Genomic DNA, 18,876 nt, shown 5'->3' on the forward strand with positions numbered 1-18,876 from the left:
GAGAATGGTGTTAATGCGTATACTCATAAGGATGAAACACATATAGATCTTCGAAATTAGACCAAATGAGACAAAAGGCAGTCCTTGCGCTATACATTTGGCAAAAAATGCCACGAACGTTGACACCATATCATTTTGCTTATAGCGACATATTTGACCATCGGATTCCAGTTACCGAGACAAGTCGTATACCCATCTGCTTCCTCCCTTTTTAGTACAGACAAAGTTGTGGTATCAAAGTCCACCGGCCCTAGTACAAGTGAACTTAATGGTGTGAAATTTGGGGTGTGGAAGGAGCAAACTCTGGCGTAAATGCTTATGGTACGCCCCACCCAGAAGCTTACTAGATTTGTAATTATCTGTAAAATCACCGGAAGCTGACAGTTACCTAAGATGCTTGCTAACAACCTGCCGGGATGAAGAGTGGGAAATATGCGACGACCACACAGGGTCACGTGGCTACCCCACCAATGATCAAGCAGAGTAGAAAATACCCATCAACCTAGAGGAAGAACAAAAAGACCCATAGGCAGAGCCCAAACCAACTGTAAGTTAGTGACAGACGGACCCAACCACCATTGCGCCATTGCATACCCGCATCGGCCTGTCTGTGTGTGTTTGCGTGTGTTGCCATCTATAGCCAATACAATCACAGATACTGAAAGCTGCATGCTGATTGGTTGACTCACATTTAATCCGACAGGACGACAAGAGCAGAGCCCCTCATGACTTGTTGGTTATTGGTCGATCCAAGGTCCCGCTGGCATGACCACAACTGACGCATTTGAACGCGACTGGCTGAAGTTCTTCACCCCCTTAACCTAGAGACGAGAAAAGCTGAGGCTTACTTCAGAGGGGACAGACAGTAGCTTACGCTGTCAGAACACGCATCGTGTTTTGTCTACGTGTTCTGAGTCGCACTGTGGATGATACTTGGATGCTAACTGGACTATCAATGGCGTATTGTGATCTTTAAATATATATCAAAGGATTACATGTGGATTATGCACTGATGGAAAAGTCTCGGTCTCGAAAGTCGGATGTGTATCGCGTTGAGAGGCTAGTAGCAAAACGACAGAATGGCGTAAGTCCAAACATGAAGCTTTCATTGAACGTAGGGAATGTTTGCTGTACGAGCAGGGTACTATAACTAAGTACATCAGCTAATCACTTTGGAGCCATCAATTTGGGACCTGATGTCGCTGTATGTATAGTGACTCACGTCTGCTTCTAATGCGTGCACACGGTATCAGGATGGAAGCAGGCAGTCAATTTCAAGTTGCTTCTCACTGGATTATTGAACCTGGATGATCGAATCAATAGTCTACTGTCTCAGCTACCGAACTATGCGGGTTGTGTCTTGCCTTTCAACCTTCGCTGGCTCCTTGTTGCAAAATAATCACTGCTGGCTTAGTCGTCAGAAATGTTAGCGATGCGGAACCGTTGGTCATTGACCTGCTTGCCGACATTAAAGATATTAAGCTATGAAAACCAGAAAATTACAGATAATTAGAAATACCGTAACAATGTTTACCTATACCGTGAGCCTTCCGGTTGCTTCAGATTGTCCAAAAATAATCTCAAGTTAACTAACCGATACTCTAACCTAAGCTTTACTTCAAAACACATCAATTAGTCAAGAATGCTGTTCTGTCACCTCAACCCGTGCATCTACTGGGAGTTGAAATCTTAGGTGAACCGGATCACTGGTGTTATACAGATACAAAATGGGGATATTTTAAAAAGGCTCGCATATTTAAACATACGTCTCCGTCAGCCTACACTTTTCTGTTCCCTTGCATTATGTCTTTGATGAGATTTTGCCTAACAACGGGTTCATCGGAATACTTTATTGAATGATGAGCTCGAAGTCATCTTAGGAGGAAATTCAAATTAAGCCGGATACCGATGACAGAATTGTGAAGAATGCCTAGGTGACTAAGTGTCACGAATCATTACTTGGCTCAATTCAGATCTTCAGTTACTGGGATGTGATTACTAAATGGAACCCCGGAATATCCACAATAGTCCGACGAATCAATACTTCGAAGTGGGACGTTCTCTGCACACGACTGCCGCGGTCACGTACCGTTCTTTCGGTCTACCACATGACTATCCTCTTGTAACTAGGACTACAAAAGATATGCGAAAAACGCACATACTGTCGGAGCACTTGGTATCAACTTCAGCTCCGAACTGTTTTAGTGAAATGACCACCACTGAGAGAACGACGGAGTTTAGCTTATTCAAGGACCTGAAAATGTTTGAATTGCAGCATGTCTATCCAGATAAATCTAACGATGCGTTGAAAGCTCTCATCTCAATCCCTCCATGTGAAACACGCACACTAGTTTTTATGAAAACGATTCGTTAAGTTTGGGGATGACCACTTCGGCTCTTATGTACGAAGTATACCTTCGTTTCTACCTCTCAGTGGCAACACTATCTACATCATCGCTGCTTTTTACTGACCGTAGGAAAGCCAATAGTAATGTATGTAGACATAACGCTATGCAGAATAAAACAATTTGACTACGTACCATCGTTGGAATGCTGTATACTCGGTTTCTTTTTTGTTTCAGAGGCGTGTGGAGTACCTGGTAAAGTGGAAAAATTGGTCAGAAATGTGAGTTTCCACATACCTCTCGAGGAGTTTCATTTTGTGTGGGTGTTGCTAGTTGTTCTTGCTGCTCTGCAGTGCCTTGTTTCAGATTCGAAGCTGATGCCGTTCGTCTGCGTTTTTGGTTTGATCCAGCTGCAGTCAGTGACATCCAACAGCCAGGCGTTACAGCCGTGCTTACGACAGCCTGCATTCTCCGCTTGGCCGTGTGACCGATCGATGCTCGATGCTGATTGGTCCACTGAACTATGCATTGATCCGTTCTCGCCTACCCTAGCTGCGTTTGTCGAGCTAAAGGAGCAGGCTGCTGCGCGCTTGGCGTGTTTTGTTCACATGGTTCGGGCGCAATCAATGCAGTGCTTGAGGTTCTAGTTTAGACTAGTTTTACACAATTAGAGGAGGATGCATCCGTTATACATCCATGCATTCTAGCGCCCATCTTTACGCATGTTTTATTCGCGAGAGAAGACAGCCAAACCAAGCAAACCATCCTCTATCGTATCGCAAGGCTGCTTCTCAGCATCTTTTCCCTTCAACTTAGTCATTGGTATGCTGAGTAAATCTCCACTACCTGTCACTTAATAGCTCGAGTGCTCATTCCGTACATTCATTAGTTGGCTGTGTTTGTATCACATATTCAAAGGTGCAAATCATTTTGAGTTTCTGACTCACCTGCTCGGTTCGGTACTGTGTGCGACGAGTCAGGCCATTGTTATGTCAATTTACCTACCGAACAGCCGTATAAATCCCGAGAGAGTGGGTGCAGACGCAAACGATAAGATTTTAGCTCACTTCTTTGATGCTGGCGTACCATCAATTTGTCATGAGGGATCCATACTGCTTCGCGGATCAAAAACGTAGCGTGTGTGTAGAGGAGACGTGCGATGGTGTTCAGTATTTAAGTACCGGTATTCACTAATGTCTTGTTGATGATGTAGTTCGACTATATGTTTAGAAGGTTGCTCGGACCTGGTGAAACGCTGGTTCAGTCGTGCATAGTCACATGGCTTTTAGGAGTAATATATTACGGGAGACAAGCTGGCCATATTCTTCGCATCTCAGTTAAACATCTGTTTGCCAAACCGCTTTACACATCGCACACAATCTAACAGGAGACTTGACGGCTTTTCAATGCGGTAAAGTCATGCCAGTTAATCTGGAGAAAGTCGTATGTGGTGGAGATAAAAATGAGACAGGAAGGGGACCTAGGGCTAGTCTATCACGAACACCCAAGGTGCCTACACTTCCGATGATCAGTTAGACGTTCTGGATAGCCGCTATAGCTGTGTGTCCAGTCGAACACAGGGAAGGTCACATGGACCCAATCCTAGAACGGAAGACCACCAATACTTTTTGTAAAATTCTTTCTTCACCTTCCGTCATGTCAAGTCTGTCCAGCTCTAGGTTACTGCCACTCCGATGTAGGCACGAGAAACAGCGCTTGTCTGGGCAGGAGTATTTCAATATACTTAACACTTTGGCAGCCCCCTTAGGTTGCAATGCTGGATGCGTTCTTTGAGGCAAGTACCCTTTGCTTCACCAAAACACGTTTCTTGATCACTTCATGTGGCGGTCACCGCTGATCGTTTGTTAGAAGAGCTGAATGATTTGGTTGCAAGCGTTTCATTACCAGTCGGTGTGACATCCTCAGCGCGTTGCAAGTGAAAGTATGTTGAGTCTGAAACGAGCCAACGGCCATCAATCCAGCCTGAGCTACCAATATTCCCTTCGATTACTAATTCGCTGGTTTCAACCGACTACAACCATAATCATGGGACATCGGTGGTAAAAGGCCAGAAGATGTCTCGAATCCACCGCCTGATGTGCCAAGTGTCGCAGTCGTACAACAATACAGCCCACACTGTAGCCCGATTCACGTGTCCTGAGATCCACCGGTGTACCTCAGCAAAAGCAATTTTGGCTTCTGCGATTCGTGCATTGACGTCGTTTGTCTCACTACCGTCAGAGCTAATGCAACTTCCGAGACACGTATATCCTTATAAAACTTTTAGTGTCACTTTGTAGTCTTGGGGGCAACCGGACTGTACACTGTGGGCTAGAAACACATACCGAAGGACCGGATGGCCTTTATTAATTTTTCTACTACTGTTTGCTCTAGGTACGGAAACCTTGACATAACACGTTTTGTAAACCCAACTCTCGTTATGTTGGCAATCGCACACACGAACTTTTGACTCTTTCTCCTTCAGAAATAATACATGGGAGCCGGAGAAGAACATTCTTGACAAACGACTGATTGAATCCTATTTGCGGAGGTGAGTGTCGCGGTTCGATAGAAACCGTTTGGTTTGATAATATCGTCCCCGAATTAGCATCTATCCTTTTGTGGTCACAGCCAACTGCCAAATATCTTCTCTAGATTATCTCATACACAATTTCACCAACCTCTTAATTTGACTGTGTAACACTGTCTGATAGTCGTGCAAATCGGCGATATCCTCTTTCTACTCATGTCGAAATACACTCTCCACGAATCACGATATCCTAGAGGGAGTGGAGTTGTTATGGTATCCGGTGCAATTGGATTGAATATCTATTTCAGGTTAGGGCTTTTTTGATACAGGAGTAGCACTGTCGAAAATCGATCGATGAAGAGACTAAAACTAAGCAAATAAATGATAGAACCAATCGTGAGCAGTTGGAAACATTGATGGACGGTTTACACACCCTTTTCAAGTTCACTTGACTTGATCCACGTGGTGAGGTTTCGATTGCTGTATCAGTGCATAGCATCTACTGGTAAAAATAATCGTCCATTCCGACGCGTAGCTATTTTACAACTGAAAGCAAGCCAGATTGTCCAAATAGGAACAATGGAAGGCGAATCTTGGGTTCGAACGACAGACCTCCAGATCAGTAGCTTCGCACCTTAACGGTCGAACTATCTCAATCTCATAATGTAGCCATTCCCTGGACTCCATAAATTCATCGGCTGTACGTGGTCTGTAACCATTCCGGGGAACTCTACAGTGTTCAGCCTTTAATTTCCCTGTGCTTGATCGGTTTTCGAAGCAACGAATGGTCTGTTGTATCCTACTCACTGTCTTTGCATGGATTACTCATCTAGCTTGGCTAGATGTATGGGCCTAGCGCATCGTTCGCATTAGGTAACTGCGATCACACTCGACTCTATGCATCTGTGATACGTGCGTTTAAAGGTGTTTGTGCTTCCGACAATCAGGAACCTGGCACGGATTTTCAACTTCAATTCAGGTGGTGAAAAGTGTATTCATCGCACATTGGCCCTAGTACGTTCGTTTGTGTCTACGGGAGAGAGAATACAACCTTCATAACACCAGTTAGCTGAATGTGTAAGGTATGTGTGGCTTCGGTCCACTACAAGCCAGTGGCCCTAGTATGTTCGTTTGTGTGTACGGGAGAGAGAATTCAACCTTCACAACACCAGTTAGCTGAATGTGTAGAGTATGTGTGGCTTCGGTCCACTACAAGCCAAAATTTCACTGGTTCCAAACACTGCAGTCTCGATCACCGAAAGTGTGGGACCATTGAAGACGTAGCCAAGCATTGGAGTTGATGGTCTAGTCAGTGAATTGAGATTGGATCATCCTAGTCACTTGCGGAAGCAGTAAATCGGGCAGCTTCGATGGTGGCGCACCACTGACTTCCTGGTTGAAGTGTGTTTGTTAAAGTCGTCAAACATTGATTCATCGGATCCCTGGGGTACCCATCCAAGGAGTTGTTGGAGTGGGGTTTTTTCATAATTCTTTGCCAGGATCTTGACTACCGGGCTCTCTGTGGATTCCACCCCACTAGGTTTGAGCATAAACAGCCCGACGAGGTCGATAGTCCTATGACATGCGACTTACGTGCTATAACCAGCGTGATAATTAAAAAACACCGTTTGATCGGCCAGTTGTGGATCGTTTCGCAAAGACACTTCAAATAGGTTTTCTCATGATCCCTTCAGTGTGGAATAGTCTCTAGTAAGCAGTAGAAAACAAGCTATCGAAAAAATGCACCTAGACTGCCCAACCACATGAACATGAGCAGCATGATTGCGCAAGATTCGAATCAGTGCCCGACCCCGTCCCTTAATTGGCCGCTTCCCCGATGGCCTCTCACGACGGTACTGTACAAGGCAACGCGAACTTTCAAGTAGCGAAGCGAACCTGTTATCGTACCCTGCGTTTTTTAGTCGTGCCGCCTAATTGCACTTTCTGATTTTGGGGCGAGATGGCTCAAGTGGTTAGAGCGCGAATTTAGTGACCGGAAGATCCGTGGTTCGAACCCGACTTCCGCCTCTCGACTTCCCCTGTCTAGGCTCGGGCAACCTGGCAGTATCCCAGCCCTCGTGCTTCCTTCGGGTGGCATGGCAGCTAGGCACCGGAATGGTGTTACAGCTGAGCGTTTACTTTCTGATTTAAGGCTATATTATTGTAACGGGTACCCGACGGTTAGTACCCAGTCTCCCATAGAACACCTCTGCGCGTGATAAATATGTGGGTCGTAAGGCACACATGCCCCTGTCTTTCACCGTCCACGCAATCGCTCGAACCCCGATACCGAGAAACTCTGACCAGCACTACTGCTAAACGAAGCGGATGGAGCATGTGCACGACTTATTTGCACAGCAACGTAGCATGAACGGAAAATCTAAGCAAGTTCCGAATGAGTTTCTTGTTCCCGAACAATAACTGAATTGAGGTCGAAGTAGAATTCAAGTGACACGAAAGACTGATTGATATTCAGGACGAAGCGGGCAGTATGTTGTCCGGTCGTCTGACTATACCACCACACAGTTAGCACTAGCTAACTTAACTTAAACCGACAGAGCAATTACAACTAGTGATGCACCACTTTTTCCTTCATGTAGCGAGAAAAGGAAACAACGCCGCAAATTCGCCGCCACCTCCGGTAAAGAAGGAGCAGCATCGAAGAAAGAGGTCTGTCCGACTGAAAACGTCCCGTCATCCTGTACCGATTCCAAACATCCGCTGACCTTGTCTGTTGCTCATGTCGCGAGCCCAAGCACCGCCTCTGGTCCCCATTCCCACCTGACGAATTCAAAGACTTCCCAATCCTCTCCATCACCCGCATCTCCCATACTTTCAACCCAGCACTCTCCTGAGGTTGATACACAGCTCACTACCCAATGTGCTGCCTTGTGTTCGAAATCTCCCGCGTCACCCTCACATCAGACCTCTTCAGGCATTACCAGCTGGGATTCCGTAAACTGGTTACCCGAACGTCGGTTTCGTCCAAGTACACTAATGGTTGCCGCTGCTTCCGCTTCCGCAGCAAATGCTGCAGCTGCGTTGGCAAGTTCTCGAACAACTGGAAAGCAGTTGTCTTCTCCATCATCGACTGGATCGGCTGGATCAGTGAGCATTGCTGTCCGTCAGGTGAGTGCCAAAAGATGTCAGACCGTTTACTACCTTCACGATTAATCTTGTTGTTTTCTGTGACCCACAGTGTTGGGTGACCCAATAAACTCTGAAGAGAATCGTCCGAAATCTAAATTCTATGGTTTGATTATAAGAGTACCATCGAATGCAAGCTGAACAGACCTCCGTTCATCCCTGGAAGAATTGAACCGAAACGAACTATGTACATTGGTATAGCGAGCATATGGATAACCTAATCACCAAACTACTTCACTGTCGGCTGGGGCGTATTATGTTGGTTCACAGTTTCATCTTGCCGCGATATAAGGTCTTGGTTACCACAAAAGAGATCTGGGTGATAATGTAATCTGCAGTTGGTTGTGCTCGTATAAAACTGAAACCTATCTTGCATGTTATCGTCATAAAGTTTAAGCTGTCCACACAGCGGAGACATTCCAAGCCATCTAATGCACCTTTACCTAATAGCAAACGTTCACCCAACCCTCCCGATCGGTGCTGTCGATGATCCATGGATCCGCTCAAAACACGGGCATTTCACCTTTGCTTCCTGACGAATCTGCCCTTTGGACAGTTATGTGAAACTGGTTAAGCATTATGCTTTGTTTCGCATGAATATACAGGCACTTTTGTAGTTAGTTGTCAATAATCCTAGAATATTTCATCTCTCTATTGAGCGGTACACATGTTACTGTATGACGCATAATTGCTTCGGTTTTGACGTTCCGATTGTAACTTCTCACGTAGCATTGCAGTGCATGCGTGGTATCCGGCAGGTATATCACGTGTAGTAGTTACCTATCAGGAGCGTCTCAATATGCTGTGGCCTGTGAAGCACAATGAACAGTCAACCGTTTTGGAGAACAGGCGCACACTGCCCTCAAATTCGTCAACATGCGAACATGTAGGGTTTTCAGACATTATGTGGTTTTTGACGAATGGAAGACAGCGAATTTCTTTCGTTTTCTGTCACACCACAACATTGACTTTGAGCGAACACTTGCGGTCATCCGTATGCTGTGTTTTTTCCAATTGTGGCAATTTGTTCTTGAATGGATCGGCTTCGAGGACATATGATGGTCTTTACGTTGTAGCAATTTTTCGGCGTCTAGGTACCAAACCACCCGAAGTAAGCACGAAGGCTGAGATACTACTAGGTCACCCAGGCCTAGTCAGGAGCAGTCGAGATGTCTGGATTGAGTTCGAACCATGGACCTTCCAGTCAGTAGTTTCGCGTCCTAACCACTGAGCAATCTCGGGCTCCCATAGACCTCTGGTGTAAATGCTGCCCAGGAGCGGCAATAGGCAGCTAGATGTCCGCTGGTGGCGACCCAGTACTGAGTCAAGTGACCTGCATCCTAGCCTACATGGAGTGGTGGCTGCATGCTTAGAATGTTATATGTTTCCTAATCTATCCGTTATTCTCGTGCAACAGCCACTCGAAGTAACAGCTCACTGAAGGAGCTAAGATATACTTATCAAGCTTCTGGATATCGTTTCTGGACGCTTTTCGAATGCCCTCTCAGATCCCCAATAGTTGGTAATATCCGGTATCCAACCGGAGTATCTCCCTCGATGTGTGCCATCCATTAAACCAAATCTGAGCGGTTCTTTGTGAGAGTTACTTATTTGGGAAAGGTTATCGTATACGGTACCAATGGAGGCTGTTTCGCAGCTGACGAAATTGTTGAACGTCCGAGTTCGTGTACTTCATTGGTTACTGTTCAGCCTGAAACACCCTGGACCGATCATGTCTCCAGTTCCTAGCTCTCCGCAACACACACTGTTGAATATGCAAGAAGGCTTCTCGTGGTCGCCCTGCGGAAGCAAATTGTTGCTGGACAAACCATACGCATCTCTTCAAGCCTTTAGTTTATTTATTCCGTACAGATGCAACAAAGTACACTCAATGTGTCATGCAAACGTTCATTTTAGGTAGTCCAACAGGTTTGAGGTTGTGGTAGAAGTACTCCGTACTTGAATTAGACCCCCACACTTTAGGTTGCCTGAAATATTGTACGCTTTATTCACTATTTTCCTGACCAACATACTGCTCTGCACAGATCTACACGCAAATACAGCTTCGCAAAGGTAGTTCATTCGGTTGTCTCTCGGTCGAAATCACTTATCCGAAAGGATCACTGAAGGAGCTTGCGAACACAGTGCGTTCGGTGACGGGTCGATACTTTAAACCCGGGAATGAGGTGTAGCTTGTGTTGTTTTGCTCATTTTGAGCCAAAAGTCGGTTAAGGCCACCACATAAATCAGAGCGCATCGTTGTTACGTCATTGTTCTGGCTTGCAAGACGTTCCTGACGGGATTACAGTCAACGGTGCGAAGCATCGTGGCGGTAACACACGTATGTGTGTAACTATATGCAACGATTTGTTCGTTCAATGTTAACTTTTACAGATGAATCGGATTTCGCACGCACTGCTCACTTGCACTGATAATCGTCTCCATAATCCTTGTCAAATTCAACCCTTTTATCGCAGAAAGCACTTGAGAGAGATGATTTATCGGACTCCTAAAAACTGTTCTCTTCCGTGTCCATTGATTCGTCTACTAGAGTGGACATCCTCCGTCGTTTTTTTCAAGCATCATAAATCAATAGCATATCAGGAAGAATCTTCGGATGAATGCCCATGCTACTGTAAAGCAGACAATTTTCTTGGGAACTGATGAATCGTCCCTGATTTCACACAGTAGTGAACTTTTGATTACCCAGTCGTGAAGCTTCAGTGCCTCTGAGAGACTTTCAGCGGGTAGACGCTTTGAGGGAAACATTTTTTGCAGTTCACTATTTTCCAGAAAACTCTGCCTGCAGGAAGCACTAGCTGCACGGGTTAGCACTTAGACAGCAACATCGTGTGGGTGGGTGTTGGTTTCATTTAGCTTCATTTTTCTAGCAAGATTCTATGATGAACCGATGCCTCGAAGTTATGACTAGTTTAACTGCTCCCGATTAGTGGCTCGTACAAAGATGGAGCACTGTACTCATCTGGTCCCAGGAGTTGAGCCACCTCTGGTTTGACCTTGCCTTATTCTTCGAAGCCTACAGTTCAGTAACATCCAACTGTGCTGTTTAAGGTATTAGATTACCTCGCTTGTGGTATGAACTGCTTCGTATGTGTAGGCATGTAACATCGCACACTCACGCAATTCCCGGCATCATTGATTTGGCTTGTTGTAGTACAAAGCTTAAGGTCTCAAGTGTGAGGACCAAGTGTTCCGCATTTGGTACTAGGTAGGGTGTATGTCTCGGCAACCGATGCCAGGGCCAAACAACCAGGCGTGTGTGCGAAACAAACCAAGGAAAAAAGTCAGAATTTACTGCGGTGGTTTCGGAGATTCTTTCGTTCATGACCCGGTTTTGTCCCAACGTGATCCTTCTAGTTTTAAGCACCATCGTTGATGTTAGTGGTGATTAATGCTCCCCGATTATCAGAAGTCTGTCTCAATACTTCGCTGCCACTGACCCCCCGATCGTCCAATTACGCTGGGAACATAAAAAATCTATTCTCCTGAATCTATACTCGTCACGTGTGCTTACTGTTACACTTGTCATTGCCACTATTGGTTGGTCTGTACGACCTTGCCAGCATCGGCAACATTCACACAGGCGACTGGTCACGTGGTCCGCAAGATATCCCGCTGCGTGACTCGGGGGTGGTGAGACACTAACATAATGCTAACAAAATCGATAAACATTTGACGAATTGCTGTCACTAGTAAATGAGTGGCGCTGCGAGAACCATCATCTTTTAGTCGGCATCCGTCGCTCACGGTTAGCAGGCTCTTACCAGCGGACGTCAGGTCAACAAATAAACCTCACCAAATTTCACTCCAAGACTCGCGGTGAGCTTGAAATACCCCATTAGTAGACCCTGAGGATTGTCGGCTAACAACCAAACTTTGCCAAACGGTTTCAGCAATTTCTTCAGTTTAACATCAGCTCGGTTAGATATGTTCCCTTATGATGCTAGTTTGCTACTTCCTGACTAGGAATTGTTCGAATATCAAAATAGCCTTTTTGCCTCATATCTCGTTCCAGATGACAACGACAGGCGAACTAGCTGTCTCCGCCGAACAACCAGACCATCCTCCCAGCACCCCGACCGCATTAGTTACGCTTAGTGAAGACCGTCCAAAGATCCGCATCACTATCCCTCGAGACCGCATCCTCCCGTGTCCTCCACCCGGTGTATCCAGTAACAGTTCGTCCAGCAGTCAGAATTCTTCACAGCTTACGGCTAGTTCATCCTCTATCGTCGCGGAAGATGAGCTGGGTCAAGCTAGTTTCATTAGTGATACTGAGCAACATTCCAGCACTTTTCTAGCCCCTACTGAGCTTCCAAGGCGAGCACCTTCCAACAGCTCTCCCACTTCAGTTATCAGCCTCCGTACCCCAGACTTGTTAATCAATCCCAGCATATCAGCTTCCGCTCCATCGTCCCCAAAATGGAATATTCGAACAAAAGAGATCAACTCACCGCCAGCCGCCTTACCCAAGTTTGTGCTGCACACTCCTTCACTTGATCCTACGATTTATAGAAAGCGCCAATGTGAGGCCTCCATATCTTCCACATTAGGAGATTACCCCACTCCTCAACAGCAGCATCAACAACAGCAGTCAACGAAAAAACGGAAACATTGCGAAAAGAAAGAAAAACGAAAGCGACGTAGAGATCATGATCCCTCGTCACCTTATTCCCGCTCGAGGAGCGAGGTTGATGCTGACTTTGCTGAACACGCACCTGGGTATCCACTCAACGGCGTTAAGATACGACGTCGTTCCGGTTCGACTACATCCAGTCTATCCTCCGAGAGTTGTCTTCCAACGAGTCCGAAATCGGTTGATGAGGCTCCGAGGTTAGCTCCACTGAGAATTCAACTACCTCGTCCACTCACTGTACATCCTGTAGCAGACCAAGAGCGGCAACCGTCTTCTTTGGGCAAAAAGCTCCCGGCGTTTTTAGTGTCACCTAGAGGCAACCAGTTACGTGAATCTGGATTCGGCAACTCTCCTCTAGACAAAGCCAAACTTAAAAACGTTTTGTCCCCCGATTCGAAACGTTTACGTCTTGTTCAGGAGATTTGTGTTACTGATGTGACTGTTGGCGGCTTGACAATCAGCATCAAAGAATGTTCTGGTCCAGAAAACTTTTTCGGTGTACCTTCAAATCAGCTTGTACAGTGGGATTCCTCCCAAGTTGAAAACCAACCTTCGTGGCCGTCCTTAGGTTACAAAAGTCCCCCGAATGTTGTACCTGCCCCTTGTCTAATATCCCGAAATTCTAAAGTACTTTCTTCGTATGCCAATGATGGAGCAACCGGTTGTGCGGATGAAAATGTTGCTCCAAACTCGATGTTTGAAGTTTCTACGGATCCGCGCGCATCACAAGTACTGGCAACTCCGGATGTTCGGGAGTTAAGCACCATAACTGAAGAATCCACCATAACTAACTCTTCTTTGAGTACCAAACCGTCTCCCACTCCGCTGTTCAGCTCCTCATTTCCTAAATTAGAAGAAACCACTGAAGACACTAATCAGGATAAACCTCCTGCTTCTTCGCTCGAACTGCCTGTAGTAACTAAATCCGAACCTAACTCCGCGGTTGACATTGAACCGTCCAGTTCCACGTCTGTTTTGCTTTTGGAAGCCACAGAGGCGGCCGTTAGGAGTGCTGCTGAGGCTCCAAGTTCCCCCGGTCTCCTTTTACCCCCACGGCGCTCATCCACTCCGATCGACCGATCACCCGCTTCCCCTATTCGGCCATGGACACCTGTCGGGTCTGGTTCTTCGGCTACCTCGTCTCCTCCTAAGATTGTGTTCACACCCATTTCCACATGCACAAATCCCGCTTCAGCCTGTTCGGTGACACCAGCTATTGGAAGTGGTACCCTCAATTCGAGGCTCAAAATTGTGAAACCAACAGTCCCAAACACAGTCAAACCTGTGACATCACAGTCCAACCAGATATGTCGCCTCGCTACCTCATCTAGTAGTCGCTTGTCGTTTTCGTCAGAAACTTCCCGCAAACCACAAAAAACGAAGCAGTTCTCCAGATTTTCCGCAAATCCGCTACCGAGTCGTTCTGGTGGCCACCGAGCTCCCAAATCCACGTCTCTATATTTACCTAGCACCAGCAATGATCCTGCCAGTGTATACACATTTCCCGACTCTTCCCCGACACACAACCTATCCCCCCGATCCAGCACTACCCGCTTCCCCACGACTGTGCTCCCAAAGCCCACTCGAAGACCACAAGCACAACCGTTCACTTCCGGTACATTTGATGGTTTGAGAACTCCAGAAAGCTTGCCTAATGTTGCAGTTTCTTTTCCTTCGTTGATGGCTGAGTCTCTTGTTGGATCTATGGGAATTCCGTGCACAAGTCTATCCGGTTCGAACTCAACCAATCTATCGAATTCTCATAAATCTTCCAATGGTCAGACAGTTACCACCCTTGCTAGTGACTTATCACTGTATCTCCCACAACCCTCACTTCCTGTTTTCTATAGTGATCCAACTGGAACGAATAGCATGGCGGCGGTTGGTTCGTTTCCAGTTTCAGGTACAACCTTTGTTAGTCAACCATCATTGTCTGCTCATCCCAGTTGGCAATCTTTACTACCCAACTCACTCACATCTCTCATCCCTTCTGGATTAATGCCAACCGACTCCTCATTGTTGGCCTCCTTGGGACCATTTCCTCTACCTGCAGTTACGACGAGCGATTTTTCCACCCAGTTACAATTGGCCAGTCTCATGGCGGTCGCTGTTGGAAATGGTTCTGCATTTACCACAACAAGTGGTCCAGAATATTTCCCCGTCCCGAATCCTATTCTGTCCTCAATTCCTGACGAAGGTCCCATGGATTTATCGGCTAAACGGTGACATTGCCTCGTACTCTGTGCACAGTCATCCAATCACACCTGCGTGCTTTCATACTTTCCATGTTGTATTTTACCGTACCATCAACTTTCCACCCCCCCCCCCCCCCGAAATACCATAACATCCACCGTCTTTCCCTTCATTTTATTATATTACACTTCGATCCCATTTCTTGTTGTGAACTTTCGTCTATTCACTTAAAAGTTGGGCTACATGTATAAACTTCTCTCGGTACATATTTTTTCAGATTTCCAGATCTATCAAACACCGACCACCAAAGCACATCGTCCCATATCTGGACTGGGATTCGAGAATCCGACTCCTCTGCCCGTGTACACAACTTATACCCAAACCACTCTGCGCATAATTTTTACTGCATTTGTTCCTTGGCACCCATCTGATTCCATCCCATACAATATCATCTGAACTGAAAGTGTGTTCTGATTCATTTGCCTTCAGATGGTTTCAGGCTAAAACGGCAGAACAGTACTCGAGGAGAAGACGTGTAATTAGCGATCCATTTTTACGCAATCAGATCGAGGTGTGAAGTGGAAGAAAGCAAATGCTTCTGGTCTCGACAAATACACTCATGCGCATATCAGCTTGGTTTTGCTGAGTGACTCAACTGGAACCCAGCTGAATCTCTCAGTTACGGTGTTCTTCAACTGAATGTGCTCATGTTTGACTTGGTGCGATGTTCGAGAAATCGCGCTACATGTATAGATGTAACTCGAGAGTCTTTAGCAACCTTATGAGTAGTATGTTACGTCTATGTATGCTTCAGCTGTGTTTTGACGCGAAGTTGCCGACGCCCGTGCCTGCAACATTCATCTCCTTGACACTGAGTTGGGCACATCTTAGTCACATCGACTGGCCGTGATCATAGCAAACCTACTTGATTCCAATGTAAACTAAAACCAAGTGTTAATGCCCGAGTGTGTCGTGATTGGTTTCATGTAGCAAATTTTGATGAGGATGGCCGTAATTGTGATAATAGATAAGTTATGTTTTCAATTATTACTCTGAGTCACCATAGGGTTTAATCGAAGTGCCGAAAAGGTTAGCTCACTGGCCAGCGTAGGTTCAAAGGTCGCATGGATTCCCTGCGGGTGAAAAGGTGTTTGTTCAGACAAACTCCGGTGGCTTCAGCAATGGATGTTAGACGGAACAGTGCATCTCGTGGTCCAAGTTGAGGTCATTATGGGTGAGCTAAGGGATGCTGTTTATGTAGGGTTTGATCGATCTTGACCTTGACACTCGAGCTGGCCTTCTTTCGTCCGTAGCTCGTCCAAGCGGGTTTATATCTCTATGGACGTACCACACTTGCGACTTTTCGACAGCCTGCGACCGGTTCCGCCCTTCTTCGGACTCATCAGGTGGGCTCAGATCCCGAGTTTCCGTTAACCGTATGTTCTACTTGAACCCAAGTTGCGCGCTTTACGGCCTGAAGCAATACATTCGGTACAAGCGGACCATCCTCATTGAGAGATCCAGCTGGGATTCACTTTAACCTTCCATAAAAACCAACTTAGTGTGCAAATGGGTGTCCTGTTATCAGTTCAGCAACGACCCATTAATACTGACACTTTTATTTCTGTTTTCGCAATGTTTCAAATGCGAGTCATCCAGGTTAGCTTAAACGTCACCTTGAGAAAATTCAGCACCCGCGCGATAAAACAAAATTATCGAAACTGTTGTACCGACCCATCCATATATACCTTTCGTCATTTTATTCCATGATCTACCATTTTGATGCCGATATCGAGATTTTACTGGACTTCTCCTCTGAGCTCTTCATAGGAAACTTCAGATAGTGATGAACACATTTGAGTATTTTTGGGTTTGGAAATCTATATCGGTGCTCTTCGAGACACTTGTCTAATCGTACATAACGTACCAATGGGGCCTAGTTACTACCTTCTTAACTTGCCTATGCATATTTTCGCCATATAAACTCCATTGTCATTCTGTCTTTCTGTTGGTAAATCTTATTACCGGAATGTCGTAGCATCTCTGCCACTGCACTTGGTAAAATTACACACGTAGTCTGTGGTTTCCGTACGGTGGCGAGTCATCTCTTTAGGCGTCATCACATGCGCCTGCTCGGACGTGACAGTTCATACAGGTCCAGTATTGGATGATGGGATACTGAGGGGCGAGATGGCCTAAGTGGTTAGTGCGCGAATTTACTGACAGGAGGGTCCGTGGTACGAACCAGACCTCCACTTCTTGACTTCCCCTGTCTAGGTTTGGGCAATCTGACAGTATCCCAGCCCTCGTGCAACCTTCGGCTGGCATGGCAGTTAGGCACCGAGAGGGTGCTACAGCTGAACAAACGATGGGATACTGATAGCGCAATTCGGATGTGCAGAGTTCCAAACGTGGCAAGACGTTGGATACGATGCACTGATGATGAACTCTAATAAGAGTGTAAGTTGAGCCTAGTGGTTCCCCCTTGGTGTGGGCTAACCTAAGTACTAGTGTCAGGACACGGGGAGGATTGTTCAATTAAAGTTCTACAAATCGCATAACTACCTAGCACTGAACGTATCAATGGTTGCTGAGTGGCGACTCAGATTGAAAGCGGACTTCAGGGAACCCATAAGTCCGGAGATCATTATACCAGTGAGACAAATGCCTTCAAAAGTGTTGTAAATGCTCCGCTTTTGGAAACTCTTTTCTTCACGTCTGTTTTGTCCCTCGTATTCTCAATCTTCGGATCAGTAAGTAACTGGTATGGCGGCTTCCACTACCGTGCAGTGTGTGCTATTGCATTCACAACGTTGAGTTTCCGATCACAAGTCACAGAAAACACATCTTGTTCGGTGCTCTTAATATTCTGGCGAATTCCGCACGGCCATACATCCTGGAACGTTTGCACTGCCAAATTCAAGGTGTCTGTCAAAAACCCATGCTTTATGCAATATTCCAATCCTGAACTTTGAAGGTGTTCAGTGGGATACTACGCTACCCCGCTCTACCTGACAGCTGTGTTTCAATCGAATAACCAGCACCACAAATTTTGTCTCCCTTCTAGACGGAATCTTATCCTAGTTTTAATGTAAGCTTTCTGGCACGAGGCTTTGCGTTTTGTTCCCTCAGATCACTATGTCGTATTCTCTGTGTCGTATCGTTTGCTGTAAAAAAAGTGATGAGTATTTTTCACACCCGAACACAAAAAGGCAGCGTAAGACGAACATCGAAAAGGCAATCACGAGACTGCTCCCTGTTTTCGGTTTCAACATGACTGCCTATTGATGACTTGATGTTTTACCGTCCGAACTGCCCCAGCCGTACCGTGTCGCTGTCGGATGAGTCGTCTTTCGGAGCCGTATGACCCAGCGACGGTTTGGTAACCTGAAAAGCCTTGTGGTCTTCTTAACGAAGAGTGTTTCACCAATTCCCAATCACCACTGGCCTGACAGCAATGTACGGTCGGACAGTTTGATGATTTTTCAAATGCAAACTATGATTGATTTCATCTGATTGTTTTTCTTTCCTACCCTTTGCCTCGTGGGTTTCGATCCCAATGATCCAGTAGTAAATCTTTCCGTTTGTTCTGGGGTGTATTTGCATTTATGCGATTTGTTCCCTTTGGTCGTACAATTCGCCCGGATTGCTTTGATAAAAAACGCTAACTGATCCGAATGCACCTGCAGTGATTGATGAGTGTGGTTTTGACCAATTCACTAACCCACCAACCTCACAGCTTCTACGGATCGATCGGTATTTACCACACAGGATAGCTGGTAATGCTTTTTTACGCGAACTCGCCTACGTCTATTTTGTTTTCGGTTGGCGCCGCTTTTTCCATTACAGCGCTCATGTTCAGCTGCGGGTCACGTGCACACAAACTCTAGTGCTTTGTTATTCGACCAGGTTTTTGATTTCATTGCAGTATGTAAATCAATGGTTGTGGCTATAGCAAGAACTTGTCCAGTTTTCCCTCATCCTCATACACTACTTTCACGTGC

General features: G+C 46.0%; 3 protein-coding genes across 3 annotated transcripts; 1 reads left to right on the forward strand and 2 right to left on the reverse strand.

Annotated features, from left to right (window-relative positions):
* Nucleotides 1-877: 877 nt before the first annotated feature.
* On the forward strand, nt 878-15,314 carry T265_07328 (hypothetical protein; the record flags this gene model as incomplete). The annotated part of the gene is made up of 5 exons (XM_009172820.1): nt 878-1,084; nt 2,583-2,626; nt 4,831-4,896; nt 7,476-8,004; nt 12,059-15,314. 5 exons carry the CDS (start codon nt 1,013-1,015, stop codon nt 14,903-14,905), a joined length of 3,558 nt encoding a protein of 1,185 aa, XP_009171084.1.
* T265_07326 (hypothetical protein) lies at nt 7,797-7,991 on the reverse strand (the record flags this gene model as incomplete). The annotated part of the gene is made up of 1 exon (XM_009172818.1): nt 7,797-7,991. The coding sequence occupies one exon, from the start codon at nt 7,989-7,991 to the stop codon at nt 7,797-7,799; it is 195 nt and encodes a 64-aa protein (XP_009171082.1).
* On the reverse strand, nt 9,163-14,883 carry T265_07327 (hypothetical protein; the record flags this gene model as incomplete). Its single annotated transcript, XM_009172819.1, has 4 exons — nt 9,163-9,383; nt 13,311-13,523; nt 13,566-14,381; nt 14,652-14,883. 4 exons carry the CDS (start codon nt 14,881-14,883, stop codon nt 9,163-9,165), a joined length of 1,482 nt encoding a protein of 493 aa, XP_009171083.1.
* Nucleotides 15,315-18,876: the final 3,562 nt, after the last annotated feature.

The sequence above is a fragment of the Opisthorchis viverrini genome (genome assembly GCF_000715545.1).
Source record: "Opisthorchis viverrini unplaced genomic scaffold opera_v5_168, whole genome shotgun sequence".
In the NCBI taxonomy this organism is placed as follows: domain Eukaryota; kingdom Metazoa; phylum Platyhelminthes; class Trematoda; order Opisthorchiida; family Opisthorchiidae; genus Opisthorchis; species Opisthorchis viverrini.